We start from the raw sequence: 15,027 nt of genomic DNA on the forward strand, positions 1-15,027 counted from the left end.
CCAGGGTGATCCCTGCCTCTGCGGGAGCAGTTACCCTCAGCCGGGATGCAGGGCAGGGAGAGCTGGAGATGGGGAGCCCAGGGCAGAGCCGTGGGGCTGGAGGGGTGGGAGGTAGCTGGGGGGGGGGGGGGGGGGGGGGTCACAGCTCTGCCCTTGGCGGAGACCCTGTGGCTGGCAGGGGCCAGGACAGCTCAGCCCTCCCTGCGGCTAGCAGACCATGAGCATGGCTAGCAGACCACAGGCATCTGTCCCCCGTGGGAAGCAACCTGCGTGGGTGCAGGAGGCACCAGAGTCAGGCTGAGCCATCCCTTTGCCAGCGGGTGCCAGGGCAGGAGGGTCCCCCCAGCCCAGGGCACTGCAGCGGGCTCCGGGGACAGACACCTCCTCCCTGTACCGAAAGGATGGGTCCGTGCACGTGGGGGAAGCCATCGCTCCCCCCAAACCCCACGAGGCAGCGGGGGGGGCAGGGGGAACGGCTTCCTGGGGAGCCGAGGGGGTTAACCGTGGCACTGCATCCCACTCCCGGCACAAGAATGTGAGTGATCTCCCTCCGCTGCCAAATCCCGGTTACTCCAGAGCTGGGCAGTAGAGCAGAGCAGCCTCTCCCAGGCCAGCCCCGCTCCCGGTCTCTGCCCGGAGCTTGGGGAGACCCTGAGCTGCCACCTGCCCCCAGGGGAGCGCAGGGATCCCAGCCACCACACATGGTGGCAGTGATGCCCCGGTAGCCGTCACGCTGCCAGCACTGGTCCGTGCCCGGTGTGGGGTGTCTGTGTCATGGTGGGGATGGACTGGGGTGAGTCCCCCCCTCCTGCCCATGCCACCTCCCTGATCCCACCGGCCACGGCAGCATCGCCGTGGTGCCCTGGGGAGCTGGGTACCGTCAGCGCCGTGCAGGCTCTGCCTCTCCCACCCCACTGCCAGTACAGCCCTCTGCCTCCATCCAGCCCCTGTCCCGGAGGATGCTGCCAGCCCAGCAACGGCAGGAAGGCGAGCAGGCTCCCACCAGGACAGCCCCTGTGGCTGCGGAGGCTCCCACCTTGGCACGGATGCCCAGGCATGGGGCCAGGCTGGGAGCAGGACCTCCCTCCCTGGGCAGCCGAAGGGGGACCCGCTGGCCACATGGGCTGGTGAGACTGCAGCACCCATCAGCACCCATCCCTCCTCTCCTGCATCTCATCTCTTCTTGCAGCCACCGGCCCCGCAAGCCTTCCTCTGAGGCTGTTATCAAATCCCCAAACCACTTTTGCCCTTTTATGAGCCTGCCAGGAGCCCCAGGTCGGGCAGCAAGCTGGGGGGCTCCCGAAATGCCGTCCCAGAACTCCAGCCCCAGGTAAGCGAAGCGCCCACCTGCGACCTCGTGCCCGCACCCTGCCGAGCTGCCGAGGCCGTCCCCAGCAGGAGGGAAGGGCACCCAGCGAAGGCGAGCCGGTGCCCCCACGTGCCCGCATCCCTCGTGATGTCGCTGGCTCATCCCGAATCCTCATCAACTTCCCCATGTCTGCCATACCAAGTGGCATTCCTGGGAAGGACGGCCGAGGGGGAAGCAGAGCAGAGGAAATATAAACAGTCCCGTGCAGCTACGCTGGGGAACAGAAGCATGAGAGCGCCGAGCGCGCGGTGCTATAAATAGGCAGCCCACAGCCAGGCCAACTTTTTCAAAGCTTCCCACGATCTCCTTGGGAATGTGGGATGCTGCGGACCTTCCCCCAGCCCGGAGGAAGCTGCTGTCGAGGCTGGGAGTCAGGTACCCCCGGGGTGACCCCAGCGTGGGATACCGCGCCGATGGGGTTGGGGGGAGGAAGGCTAAAAGTCTCTCTATGTCCTAATGCGCCTTTCCCCAACGAGCAGTCCCCAACCGGCCCCGGGCTGACAGCCGGTTCCTGGGCAGAGGTGACACATCGGGGCCCGTGGGGTCCTGGCTGCGTGCACAGCCGGGTCACCCCAGCCTGGATCTCCACCTCGCCGCAGCATCGCCCTGCCTCCACGGCCACGCTGCCCGTGGAGACCCTCTCCCTGCCGTACTCTCCCACCATGGCGGGGGCTGATGTGGCCCATGGGATGGTGGCCACGGTTTGGGAGAGAAGCTGGAGTCCCTCTCCTGCCCCTGGGACGATAGGCAGGGGGGGGCAGCACTGTCCTGCCCCGCACTGGGTGTGCTTGGAGGGCTGCGAGCCCCGGGGTGCTCCCAGGCATCGGCATGGCCCACGAGGTGGGGGGAGAAACCCACGGTGGGGACAAACCCATGGGGACACCCTCCCAGCTGTCCCCAGGCGCCCTCAGCCCCGGTCCCACTCATTAAAACAGAGCTCATTAAAACGTGAGCGGGAGCGTGCGCTCGTCCTGCGCGCACGGCCGTTCCCTCGCCCCCGGTCCCGCTGAACCGCCGGCGAGGGAAGTTTCTCGTGAGAACGAAGCCGGTTCCTCTCCATCCCACACTGGCCGTGCTCGGCAGTGGCCCCGCAACCCGGCACTGGCGGCGCCCGCCCCGGCCCCGTAATGGGAGCCAGGTGCCGGCCAGATGCGTGCAGCCCCTCGCCCAAGCGCGCGGGGGTGGGATGCGGCCCATCGGCTCCGCACGCCGCCGGCCCGGAGCAATGCCGTGTCCGATGGACACGGCTCTGCTGCACCAAATTGGGGCACTGGCTCGCATGCCCACATGGCATGGGATGTTCCCCCCCCATGTAGCAGCTTTCTGCTCCCATGAGCCACCTCCCTTCTTGCCAGCAGCGTCTCCAAGTGTTTTTGTTGCACACCCATCAGTAAATATTTTTGAGGATGCTCCCCCAGCAGATGTATATTGATTGATGTATAAATGATATGCACGTACAGACAAAGGTCTAATATTTTCCCCTGCACCCCCATGGATTGCTGTGTGCACCCCGCTTTGGAGAATACTGCTTTAGAGGACAGGCAAGACCCCAGCCCGGTGTGCGGGCAGGGTGCTGTGCGCCCATCTTGCCCCCACTAGCCCCAGGGAGAGGAAGCCTGGGCACCCAGCCCAGGAACTTGCCAGGACCCAGAGGAGAGGATGGCTGGGGGAGTGGGCAAGCAGAGAAGCCACCTTAGTACCCCCCGCCGTACCCAAACTGCTGCCCTGCACTGGTCCTGGTGACCCACCGGGGCCATCAGCCGGTATATGGGCACCCTCCCAGTGCTCCGACCCCCTGCTCAGCACCGTCCCCTGTCCCCCCACACCGGTGTCCCCAGCGGGACACGGGAGGGACGGTTTGTGGGGTTTACCCAGGCATTGCGGGGTGGGCGAGGGCAGGAGCAGCGAAGCACTGAGCCCCGGTAGAGCCGAAGCCACGAGGGAGAGGATGTGACTCGCTTCCAGTGAGAGGGTCAAGGCGAGGGGGGTGACCACCAGCACCCGTGGGAGGGGAGGGCAGGCTGCGGCCGGGGCAGCGCGGCCTTGGGAGGGGATAAGGCAGAGGACAGGACTCACGGGACCTCTCCAGAAGGAGAGCGGCACTTGGAGCCAGACCCAGCCAGGCAGGGGGAGCGCGCCTGCACGGGGAGGCACGGCAGGACCCACTGCAGCAAAGGGCTGGCCCTGGCATCTCCTCTGCCGGTTTAGGGGCACCGAGGAGGCGCGCCGAGCAGCAATGGGGTGCAAGCACAGCCCTAATGCTCGCAAAGGGGCCGCTGCGGTTGCAGCTCCCTGCTCCAGCCCAGACGCAGCAATGAGCGGCTGGGGGTCCAGCAGGATGAGGCCACTGCTCTCCCAAGGGAAATGATGGCCTTGGGTACGTACGAGCCACCCTGCAGGGTCAGCCAGACCCTGGCCACGCCGCTCTCGCTGTGTCACGCGCTCCTACCCGCTGCCGCAACGTGCTCAAAATAGCTGCCATGGACGTAACCAGGAATGGGGGGGCTCAGGCCCCTGCCGGGGGCACGGCCGCAGGGAGTGGGCAGCCTGCCAGTCCCCTTCCTCGCCATCCACCCTTGGTCCCCAGCCCCTCGCGTGCTGCGTCCACAAGACCTGAGAGCAGCATCGGGCATCACGGCACCGTGGCGGCGACCCCTCCTCCCCGAGGCTCTTATTTTAGCTCCTTCTCATCCCTTTCCCCCTGCTCTAAAAAAAGGAACAGTTTAATGAGGCAGGCTCGGCAAATTAAGAAAACCACCCAGAGGAGCAGCCCTCTGCCGAGGCCGGCTTCGGCACCATGTGCTGCAGAGGGACCGGGGTGAGCCAGCGGTGGTGCCGAGCCTGAGCCCTTCGCCTGCTGCGGAGGAAGCCCAGCCCGTGGCGCCGCAGGGGCCAGCCCAGCTGGAAAACCCATCGCACCGCTCACCTCGCTCACTGCTGCAAAAAAACAGGTGACTTCAAAGTCGGGAGCTCGCGAGGTGCTGGCACGGTACGGCGGCCCCAGCATCACCCGGTTTCGTAACCGCGCTGGCCCGGGGGAGAAGGAACTTTTCCAAATAACCCGGCCCTCCAGCAACCGGGGAAAAAAGAAAAAACAAAACACAGGAGTGTTATTCCTCTTGGCTAAGCAAGCCCTGTGCAAACTTCCAGAGATTTATGGCATTTTAAAGTTTTCCCCTTCAGCACAGTACTTCTCCAAGACTAAACATCTTCATCAATTCTCAGCCGACCGGGGTTAGGGCTGCGGCACGGCAGCGCTCGGCCGCGGCAGCGAAGGTGCATATTTCTCTTGGCAAACCCCGAGCGCCGGCCCCGGGGCTGGATCAGACGGCAGTGGAGGGAAGTGAGCTGCCTGCTTTGAACAGCCACCATCATTCACACGTTATTTTTAATAGCTCAGCGAGACAGAGTCCACCCTCCCCAGGAGACTTGGCTCGAGCCCATCGTGCTCGCAGCTTTGCCGAAACGCCGTTATACAAGTCGACAGGTCTGGCAGGGGGAGAAGCGGGGGGCAGGCGGGGAGGGGAGCAGCGCCTGGGGCCATCGGTGGATAGGCGCAGGACGAATGTGGGAGCAGAGACTGGTACCTTGCAGCCACACCAAGTGGCACCCAGAGCAGGGGAGCATTGTGGGGGCCACTGTGCTGGGAGCACTTTGCCCTGGCTCACTTGCACGTGGAACCGCTGAGTTTATATTTATATATTATGGTGTTGTATTTATAAGGCTGCCTGAAGGGTCAGAGCACTACTCGTACCTGCAAAAAGCACCCAGGGCCCTTATGGGAGCTCAGCGCCCAGGCTCTACCCAGGGGCAGCTGGCAGCAGGAGAGTCCCGGTGCAGCGTGGTGCTGGAGCACTGGCTCCCTCCAGTCGGTGCCCGGGATTGCCACCATGCCCAGGCACGGGCACCGGAGGCCATCGGCTTCCCGAGCCCACGGATACGCACGCGCCAGGGGCGGGAGAGGCGCAAGAAGTGGCAGAGCCCGCTGCAGCCATCTCGCCCTGCTCTCCGCTGCATCCCTCCCCTCCCAAAGGCTTCCAGCCCCTTCTGCAGTGAGGGACGGCAGCCGCTGGCAGCCAGAGCCCCCAAGCCACAGGAAGCCTCTAATAAGAGGCTGTTTAAACTCGACGTCAAGGCTTAAGTCCTCTACTTATTTCCTAATCGCTGTTATTTGCTGAGCTGTGCGGATCCAGCCTCCCAGCCCTCACCCTTGGCAGGTCCTCATCCCCAAGAGCCTTTTGCCCAGCTCCTGCACGGCGGTGCAGAGCCTGGGAGCCCACAGTCCCACCACAGCCCTTGTGCCCACGGGGCTCGGGATCGCTGCCTGCAGGGCTCGGGATTGCTGTCCGCAGGCAGACAGCCCCAGCACCAGGGGAGCTTGCCGGCCCCAGCAGGAGGGTAGGGATCCCCCATGCCAAACTCCACTGGGGCCGAGGAGGAGGCAGCCCCGTTCCCCCTGCCTTCAGCCCCTGCCACCGGCACCTCTCCCACGTTGTGCCAGGGCTGGGACATTTTGGGGCACAAAGCCCACCCCACAGCAGGCACCCCGGTCGGGCAGGGCTGCCTGCACCACGTTGCCCAGCGCACCCGGGAGGGACAGTACCTGGGAGGCAGTCGGGTTGGCTCGGGGGTCAAAGATCCGCAGTTTCTTGTCCTGTAGAGATAAAAAGAAAACAGAGGAGGGTTAAGGACCCCAGGGCCAGCGGGATGTCAGGCTGTATTAGGCAGAAGGCTGAATCGAGTAGCCCCCCTCCTTCCTGCTCATCACTCTCCTTCCTGCAGCGCCTGCCCTTATGGACGACTTGCACAGCATCCTCCAGGTCCTGCCCCACATCACAGGTAGGGGCACACCTCCAGGACACCCCACAGCCTCACCAGGACCCCGACACCCTCAAAACTGCTTCCAGAGAAGCGGGGGGGAGCCTCCAAAGTAGAGCCAGGGCTGGAGTCCGACCCTCGGATGTCGTCCTGCCAGCGCTCCCCAGCATCCTGTGGGCAGGGGAGCGAGACCCTCCTGCCTGGCACCCCACAGCCAAACAGGGCGCGGGATGCCCTTCCGAAAGGGCTGGCTGGGGTGCAAAGGCAGCAGGGAGACGCCCCGGTGCCAGCCTTGCTGCTGGGGTGCTATTTGGGGCGCGTACACTGTGCCGGCTAGACCCACATGGCACGGCACAGCGATGCTGCGGGCCTTGGGGGCCACACGGCACGGCTCGGGGGCTGACCCCCACCCCAGACGGCACGGCTTGGGGTTTTAGCCTCTGTGCTTAGCCCGCACGCCTGGTATGGGGCTCCAACTGCTCGCTTAACCGGCGCACTCAGTCTGCACGCGTGGCCGGCCTCCACGCTCCATCTTGGGCCCACCTGCTCGCTCAGCCCGCACGCTTAGCCTCCACCCTCGGCACAGGGGGGCCGACCGCTCGCTCAGCCTGCGGGCTCGTTCTGCACGCTCAGCCGGGCTTGCACGCTCGATCCCGCTCACCCGGCCTCTATGCACGGCCCGGGGGCCTGGCAGCTCGCTTGGCCTGCACGCTTAGCCTCCGCGCTGGGCCTGCACGCTTAACGCGGAGGGGACACTGCTGGCTCAGGCCGTACGCTCGCTCTGCCTGCACGCTTTAGCAGGGAGGCCCGTCCGCTCGCTCGGCCTGCACGCTCGATCCGTGTGCTCAGCTGGCCGGCCCGCTGGCTCGGCCCGCTCGCTCGGCCTGCACGCTTGGCCTGCACGCTCGATCCGTGTGCTCAAGCTGGCCGGCCCGCTCGCTCAGCCCACTCGCTCGGCCTGCACGCTCGGCCTGCACGCTCGATCCGTGTGCTCAGCTGGCCGGCCCGCTCGCTCGGCCCGCTCGCTCAGCCCACTCGCTCGGCCTGCACGCTCGGCCTGCACGCTCGGCCCGCGCACTTGGCCTGCACGCTTGGCCTGCGCACAACCCACGCGCTAGCGTGGCCGGCAGCGAGCGGCAGGCGCCATCTAGCGCTCCCGTCCTCCTCGGCTCCGGCCCTGCTCGCTGACCCCATTTCTGCCCTTTTCTCCCCAAAACGGGGTCACCCTGTGTCCCCCGGCACCAGGGCGCGGCCGGCAGCCAGCCCGGCCGCGCCGCGGCGAGGCCGCCCGTGCGAGCCGCTCACCTTGCAGGAGGTGCCGAGGAGGCGGCCGTCTCGCTTCCAGGCCAGGCTCTGCAGCTGGTCCTCGTGGGAGCCCAGGGCTGCGGGAGGAAAGCAGGATCAGGACCGGGATCAGGCAGGGCTCCTCCCGCCGATGAGGCAGGCGTATGAGCAGGAGCCGTCGCTTTCCCACCCTGGAGCACCGGAGCGCTTCCCAGGGAAAATGATCTGGTCTTTCTGAAGAGCCGGTGTTAGCCAGAGCAAGTGTCAGGACCCACCGGGACGCTGCCGCGTCCGTGCCGGGAGCATCCCCGCACCGCTGACAGCTCGATCCGAAGGGCAGGAGCCCTGGGAAAGCCACAGGGTGCTGACACCCCCGCGCTGCCGCCCAGCCTCCTCTCCCCATCGCGTTAGCTGCTGTCTGGGCAAGGCTGGTCAGCAACAGCCCACGGGACCCACATCTACCCACGCACTGGGACACGCAGGGAGAGGGACCTGTCACCCCAGGGGATCCTCAGCAAAGCTGCTACAGACAACCTGGGCAGTACAGGAGCCTTTTACACTGCTACATCAGCGGGCCCCTGCACACGCGTGAGGGGCTGCGGTGCTCCCTGCCCAAAAAGCCACCCGTGCTGTCTGCTCAGTGACGCCAAGGTCCAGACTTGAGCCTGTTGCTTGAGCCCAGGCACCAGCATGGTGGAGATACGTGTCACGGGCAGGAGCCGGCAGGCACGGCCATGCCTACCTGTGAGCGGCTGCTGCTGCGCCACGTCCCAGATGGTGACTCGCTTCCCTGCGCCGCTGGCCAGGACGCCGTCTGCTGTGGGGTGGAACTGTAGCATGTCTACCGGACCCCCTCCGGGCCCCAGGGTCAGCCCCGCATTGCTGGGCATGTCCTGGCCACTTTCGGGCAGGCGCCACACCTTCACCTGCAGCCCCAGGAAGAGGTGGGTCAGTCCCCGGGCAGGCGAGCCAGACCTGGCTGGGTGCCGGCAGCGCTTGACCCGGGCTTGCTGCTTTTCCAGGCTTTGGTCCCCGAGGACACCAGGTGACCCCTCATCGCAGCTCGGTGGGATCAGAGCTGTGGGCATCCCGGGTGGGAGAGGGCTGATCCGCGGCTGACACCACCTGCCTTGTCCCCCACAACCTGGGGACGTCCCACACCGCTCCCCACGGCTGGCACCCTCCTCCCCAGGATCCTCTTATTCCCATCGCTCCGGCTCCATCTCCCCCGGGCGCTACAGTGAATCCCAGAGACACGCTGGGGGACACAGGGTGCCCCTTGGGACACCTGGCACCGAACACTCACCATCTCGTCAGCAGAGCCCGTAGCCAGCAGGAGCTGATCGAAGGGTGAGAAGTCAAAGTCCGTCACCACATCTGGAAGGAGAAGGGCAGAGGTTCGTCCTCACCTTACCCCTGCAGACAGCGTGTCTGCCCGCCTTTGTTCTTCCCCAACCTGACTCTTTTCATACACGCACATGTGCAGGCAGGCACGGGCAGCCGGGGTCAGATCCAGCCCCACCAAGGCATTTTGGAGCAGCTCAGCTTTGCTGCGAAACCCTGAGCCCCTCCACGCTGTCCGTCAGGGTCTCGCACCCTTTTGGCGGGGCACGGGAGCCCTGAAAGGTAGCAACTGTGCAATTGCATCTCTCCGTCTGACCCACCGCCACCCAGGTTTGGCTTTGATTTCAGGACAGACATCCCCAGGAGGCACAGGGAAAAGCATGAACAGCACAAGGGCATCTGTGCCGGCCCGGATGCCGGCAAGCGAGGCCGTGGCCAGCTGGGGCTGTGCTGGTAACAAGGCTCCCTTTGTAACGCCCCGGCTCGGCGCGCCGGCGGCAGGGACGCTCCTCGCGGCTCCGGCAGCAGGGCCCTGCGGGAGGAAGGCTGGCACCATCAGCAGCAGCCCCTCAGATGCATTTGGCACGCTTGGGAAAGTAGGTCACTGTGTACTTTTCTACTTCCAAGAGGCTGCGGAGGGACAGGCCCAGGAGGCACGAAAAAGCGAGCAGCTCACTCTGTTGCATTTGCCCCAGGACGAGAGAAAAATCCCTTCCCCACTTTGGAGGCGTTGTTCTGGCACAGCCGGCTTCAAAGGGCTCGTGCTAAATCTCATTAAGAAGCCGTTAATGTTGTGCTGGCTCCCCGTGCACCCCTCCAGCGCTCCCCCAGGAGCAGCGGAGCTCGCTGGCCTGCTTGCGAGCACGGTGCAGCTCCCTGTGCCCAGCCCCGCACCGCTGGGGCAGGGACCAAGCCGGGCGGAGGCAGCACAGGCTGGGCACGCTGCGCGGTCCTGCAGCGATGCCAAGGCACCGCACGCAGGAAGGCGGCGCTGGGACCGGCTCCTGTCTTGCTGCTCTGGTGCAATTTTGGGGGAGAAAATGGGTGGTCAGTGCCCCCTGGGCTGGCACTGCTGCTCCAACACCAGGGGAGGGGTACCCTGAGGTCCCCACCGCTCTTTCCCCGTGCCCGGGCAGGAGGCAGAGCCCTCCGCCTCCACGGGCGCATGGTCCTCTGCCAGCCGCAACGCTGCCAGCCGCAACGCTGCCAGCCGCCTCTTCCCCTGCAGCACTCGCTCTGCCCACATCAGAGCTGCTCAGGGCCACGTGGCCACCGGTCCGGCCTGTTCCTCCCGTTGCTGGAGCCGGGTACACCCGCAGTGATGCCGTCCCCAGCTCCAGCGCCAGCCCGGCGCTGGGTGTACTGGGAGCTTCAGGGTGTGCAACGAGTAACTTGGGAAGGGTGTGCTAGAGGAAGAGCGTGAGCAAGAGCTACGTGTCCAGACCTCGCTGCAGCTGGAGAGATGAAGTGGATCAATTCAGCTCCTTATCAAAAGCCCAGCCTGGCAGAGCCCCACATGGTCAGGGTGGCTGCAGTCGGCTTGTGCCTCGCACACAAGCGAGACTTGTCAGAGTCACCCTGCCCGTGGGTGACGGTCCCTGGGGACTCCAGTGTCTCCCCCAGCCCCTCCCCTGGGAGACAGCCCAACACAGCATCCCGGGCCAGGCCTCAGCACCTGAGCCCCTCCGCACAGCCCACGCAGGGCCAAACACCTCCTGCAGAGGTGGGAGGTGGTACCCGACTCCTTGGTGCCCCGGTGCAGAGCGTGGCGGAGGCATGGGACAAACCAGACTGGGGCCAGTAGACGCCCAGCTCACCTGAGTGGCAGCAGAGCTGAGACACGGTCCTCTTGCCTCCATCCTTGCACTCCAGCGGCACGATGCCCAGCACACCTGCAAGAGAGGACACAGAAGCAGGTCACCAGCTGCCCGCCAGCCTGCCCATCGCCCACAAGACGCTCCCAGGAACCCCCACAGCCTGGGATACAGCGGGGGGACACCCAGCTTTGCAAGTCAAGAGGTGCGGGACTGTCAGCACCTTTGGGGGAACTTGGGGAAAGCCTCCTCCACTCACCCTCGTGCCTCCTGGGGTCTGTGGGGCTGACCCACCATCCAGCCCCGCAGGGCCCACAGGGGTAAATCCATCCCACCCCCCCAGCCACGCTCGGCACCCCCTCCCTTGTGTCTCACCTGCCGCCTCGGCATTGAACGCTATCCAGCGGCAGCTGGCCTTCACGTGGTTCCCACAGGATGTGATGGAGCCCGCTCGGATACCCCCGATCCAGGCCTGGGACGGAGAGGGAAAACCCATGTCAGGAGACAATTCTGTTTTGGAGGGGCCCGATGCCGTGGCTGGAGCACGGCTGGAGGGGAGACCATGAAGCATCGGCACAGCATCGCTAAAGACCCTCAGGCCCAACAGAGCTCCCATGACGATGGGCCTGGCACTACCTGGAGGCTGCTGATACCAACGGGATCATGCCAGAGGCGCATTTGCAGGGCCCTGTCCTCTGGGAGGGCCGGGGTAACGTGGCTGCTCACGCTCCCTGCTTGAAAGCGCAGCCCCTCACCGGGGCTGGAGGCTTTGGGGCCAGCTTTGCCAGGAACAGGAGTCAGGAGCATCCCAGCTCCCAGCGCTGTCTCTCCCCAAAACCGTCCCAGCCCTGCGCTCTCCCGCGGTGGGAAGGGCTCAGAGGACTTTGCGATAAACTGATGTCAGGGAATTTGGGATGGGACAAAGGCTCTCGGGCTGTGAAGAACCATGGGGTCAGACTGTGGCTGACCAAGGCAGATAAACGCCTCCGGCAGCATGCTTCCCGCATGGACACGCAGCCAAGGAACTTCATTACAGCTCCAAAACCAAAATCCTGCTTTGCAGTGTTTCCCACTACTACTCCATGGCCAAGCACTGCACCTGTGGGGCACTGGGATGCCCAGGCATGAGCCTGACCTGCTCCGGGTGACACAGACACTCGACCTCAAGTGGCCATCAGGACCAGGAGCTCTCCGGCACACCCAGGGCCAAGTCCAACCCTTGAGCAAAGGCAACAGCTGGTGTTTTATGGCCGCCACCATGCCTGTACACCCACTGGCAGCCACCAGCATCACAGAGAGCTGCAGCAGGTGTCCGGAGTGGTGGATACCCCACAAGCAGGGCAAAGCCCTTTGCAGGGAAGGGAGCTGCATATGTGGCCCCAAAAGGACCGAGCCCTGGGTTTCCTCTCCTTGCACGGCTTCCTTTTGAGGCCTGACAGAGAGCAGCGGTGCCTGCAGCACTTCCTCTTGTCCTTGTCACAGCAGCCTGCTCGGTGGCAGACCTGTTAACCCTTCTCCTGCCAAAGGGAGGTTCCTCTCCCTGCACCCAGTGGGTGGGCAGGGGGCTGCAGTGGGGATGGGGAACAGGTCCGAAGCATGAGCAAGACCCAGGAGGAAGGGTTCCACAATCTGTGTCCCATCACCTTGCACTGGTCCTGCAGCGATGGAGGATACCAGCTACATCTGGCTCCCAGCATCCGGGAGTACTGCAATTTTTCGCAGAGGGACCGCTGAGCTGGTCCATCCTGGCCCTGCAACATCCCTGCACACAGGCAGGAGCCCTCGGGGAAATGATCCTTCCCACAGCGTGCCAGGGCGGCTGGTAAAGCATATGGTACCATCCTGGCTACGTCCCTAAAACAAACCGCAAGCTTTCAGGGCGCCTCTGCCAGCAGAGCCCTGCAGACGCTGCCTGACGGGGAGAAGCGACTCAGATGTGATCCTTCATGTTTACACTGTGCTTCCTGATCCGGCCAGGTCAAGTGTCTGCCTTCGCCTCCGTAAACAAGCTGCTCTGCTCGGCTGGGGACACGAACAGTGTTTCCCGCTGTGACACCCGAGATGGGTTCGGAGATGAGATGTCCACCTCCCACCCCCTGCCCCACAGAGCTGGGTGACGTGGCCTCGCTTCCCAGGGACACGTTTCACTCCTGGATGGGAAATGTCTTTCGGAAAGGCCACGTCCCATGGGCCGAGCCCGGTGCAGGCTGCCGGAGGCAGAGCAGACACCTCCCTGCACACCAGGGCGAGAGCACACCATCCCTCAGCGTCCTGCAGAGCTCGCCCACCATGGGAACCGACACCAGGGCAGTCAATGTCCCTGGCATCGGGTCCCTGGCAGGGATGTCCCTGCCTAGAGAATGCCATAACCCCCCCATGGCCAGGCGTCCCAGCACCCACACTGCACAGACATGCACGCTCTCTGGGCCGGCCATTAGCAGCAGCTAATCTGCACCCTGAGGTTCGCAGCTGAACAGTTAGCCGGCTGAGATTTCGGCGACCTGCCATCTGCTCTGCAGACACGCTGAGGCTGGCACACCGTGGGGATGGTGGGATACTTGAGGCCAGGTGCAACGGCAGCAGCCACCACATCCCCTCCTACAGCTGAAGGTCAGGAGGATGTTTCGGGCACTCGCCGGGTCTGCAGAGGCGTACAAGCGCAGGACAGGCCAGCCTGGCACAAGGACGGCTTGGCTGGGAAGTTATGGGGAAGGAGAGTGCTGACGCCCAAGGGCTAGGAGATGAACATTTTGGTGGCCCTGGGGACCCCCAAATTCTTTTCAAAGGCAACAAGACACAATGATTTTTAGCAGCATCACCCGTCCAGCCTGAGCCCTCTGCTTCTGGCCACATGGCCTATGCTGAAGGGTACCAGCTTCGCACACCTGCATGCCACCCCAGCACGACTGGTTACCACGCAACTGGCCCGCATTGTCCCTTCCCCACATGGGACCATCCCCGGCAGGGTCTCTGCTCCAGCTGTGCCAGCTCCTGTCTGCCCCATGGGCTGGGAGCCACCCGGGCAGGATCCCACCACCCACCTCCACCGCAGCAGAGCAGCGGCAGCCTCACTCACGGCCACGGTACTGCGGAGATGCCGGGCAAAGGGTGTCTGGCTCGGGGAGCCCCTGGAAGGGCTACGTGTCCTGATAACGCTCCCCGATGTGGCTCATCCAGCACAACCCATCCCTGACCCAGTATCTCTTCATGAGGCAAGATGGATCACGATGCTCAGCACGGTTGGGGCTGGTTATTTGTGGGGCAGAGACCGGAGCTGGGCACCACATGGCTCCGTGCAGCCCAGCGAGACCCACCAGACCTGCCTGACCTCGGTGGTGCCGAGCTCCACAGCTCGCAGGCAGGGTGACGGAGCTCAGCACCATCCCGCGGGGCCCCAGCGCTTCCTCTTTGCCTGCGGAAGCGGGGTGGCAGAAACGGGGCGGCAGAAGCGGGGCGGCAGAAGCGGGGCCCGGCGTTTCACGCTCAGGGTGCACACTTCCCTGGCCAGCACGGGCAACCCGGCGCTGCCTGGGGAAGGCTGAGCACGGGCCAGGTACCGAGCCGAGCTGGGACGGCGGGCAGCGCAAACCGGGGGCCAACCGCCTGTGCCAGCCGTGCCCAGCCGGGGCCTGGCAGCAGAAGGGGCACAGCCTGGCTCCCTGCTGCCACGGGATGGGTACCCCAAACCAGCGGCACTGGCTGCACCGGAGCAGCTCCCGGCCCGGGGTGGGGTGGGGGGTCTGCACCGCCCCGGGAAGGGCTGGGGTTCCCCGCCGGCACCCAGCTGCAGAGCACCCCGTGACAGGCTGCCGGGGCGGGAAGCGGCGGGTGCCAAGGAGGGGCCACCCGGGCGACGCTGCCGTACCGTGACCGGGCAGCGGGTGGGGGACCCGGGTACGACCCCGCCATACCGGCGGTGCGGCAGCAGCGGGGACCCGGAGCCGCGCCTTACCGGGGCCACCCCGCCCCCGCCCGCCGGGAGTCCCGGCCCCGCCGCCCCCGCACCCCGGTACCGGACGGCGGGGAGCGTCCCGCTGCGCTCACCTCCCTGCGGGGCAGCCGGGCCTCGGTGTGCCGGAACTTGGACGCCTTGAAGCGGTTCATGATGCCCCGGCCGCACCGAGCCGAGCCGTGCCCAGCCGCGCCGCTCCGCCCGCCTCGGGGCCGCCGCCGGCCCCGCCCCGGGACACGCCCTTGTTCTTTAGCCCCGCCCCTCCGCGCTGGACACGCCCCCCCCCCCCGCGTCCCCGGCTGTCCCCAGCGCAGGGACGTGCCCGCCCCGGCGAGGGCACCGTGAGCGGGGCAGAGACCCCCGCCCCGGCTCGCCGGGACCCTCCTCAGAGCCTCCCGCCCTTGGGGCTGACCCCCGGCGTAGGAGCCACCCCGGGGACGACCGTC

The 15,027-nt window shown here is 65.6% G+C and overlaps 1 protein-coding gene across 3 annotated transcripts in view; it reads right to left on the reverse strand.

Annotated features, from left to right (window-relative positions):
• Window positions 1–14,809, reverse strand: part of LOC115335550 (coronin-7-like) — a 39,542-nt gene extending 24,733 nt beyond the window's left edge. For 2 of the 3 annotated variants that reach the window (XM_041120208.1, XM_030001391.1), the window contains exons 1-7: window positions 14,674–14,809; window positions 11,005–11,101; window positions 10,633–10,707; window positions 8,778–8,848; window positions 8,214–8,397; window positions 7,493–7,569; window positions 5,973–6,023 (exon numbers count right to left, since the gene is read on the reverse strand). In XM_041120208.1, coding sequence (XP_040976142.1) covers window positions 5,973–6,023; window positions 7,493–7,569; window positions 8,214–8,397; window positions 8,778–8,848; window positions 10,633–10,707; window positions 11,005–11,101; window positions 14,674–14,733 — 615 coding nt within the window. In that variant the 5' untranslated portion in view covers window positions 14,734–14,809. Of the gene's footprint in view, window positions 1–5,972; window positions 6,024–7,492; window positions 7,570–8,213; window positions 8,398–8,777; window positions 8,849–10,632; window positions 10,708–11,004; window positions 11,102–14,673 lie in introns of those variants that run through there. The other variant, XM_030001393.2, reaches the window with a different exon arrangement.
• Between the last annotated feature and the right edge of the window lie 218 nt (window positions 14,810–15,027).

Source organism: Aquila chrysaetos, chromosome 25 (assembly GCF_900496995.4).
Source record: "Aquila chrysaetos chrysaetos chromosome 25, bAquChr1.4, whole genome shotgun sequence".
NCBI classification, from domain to species: domain Eukaryota; kingdom Metazoa; phylum Chordata; class Aves; order Accipitriformes; family Accipitridae; genus Aquila; species Aquila chrysaetos.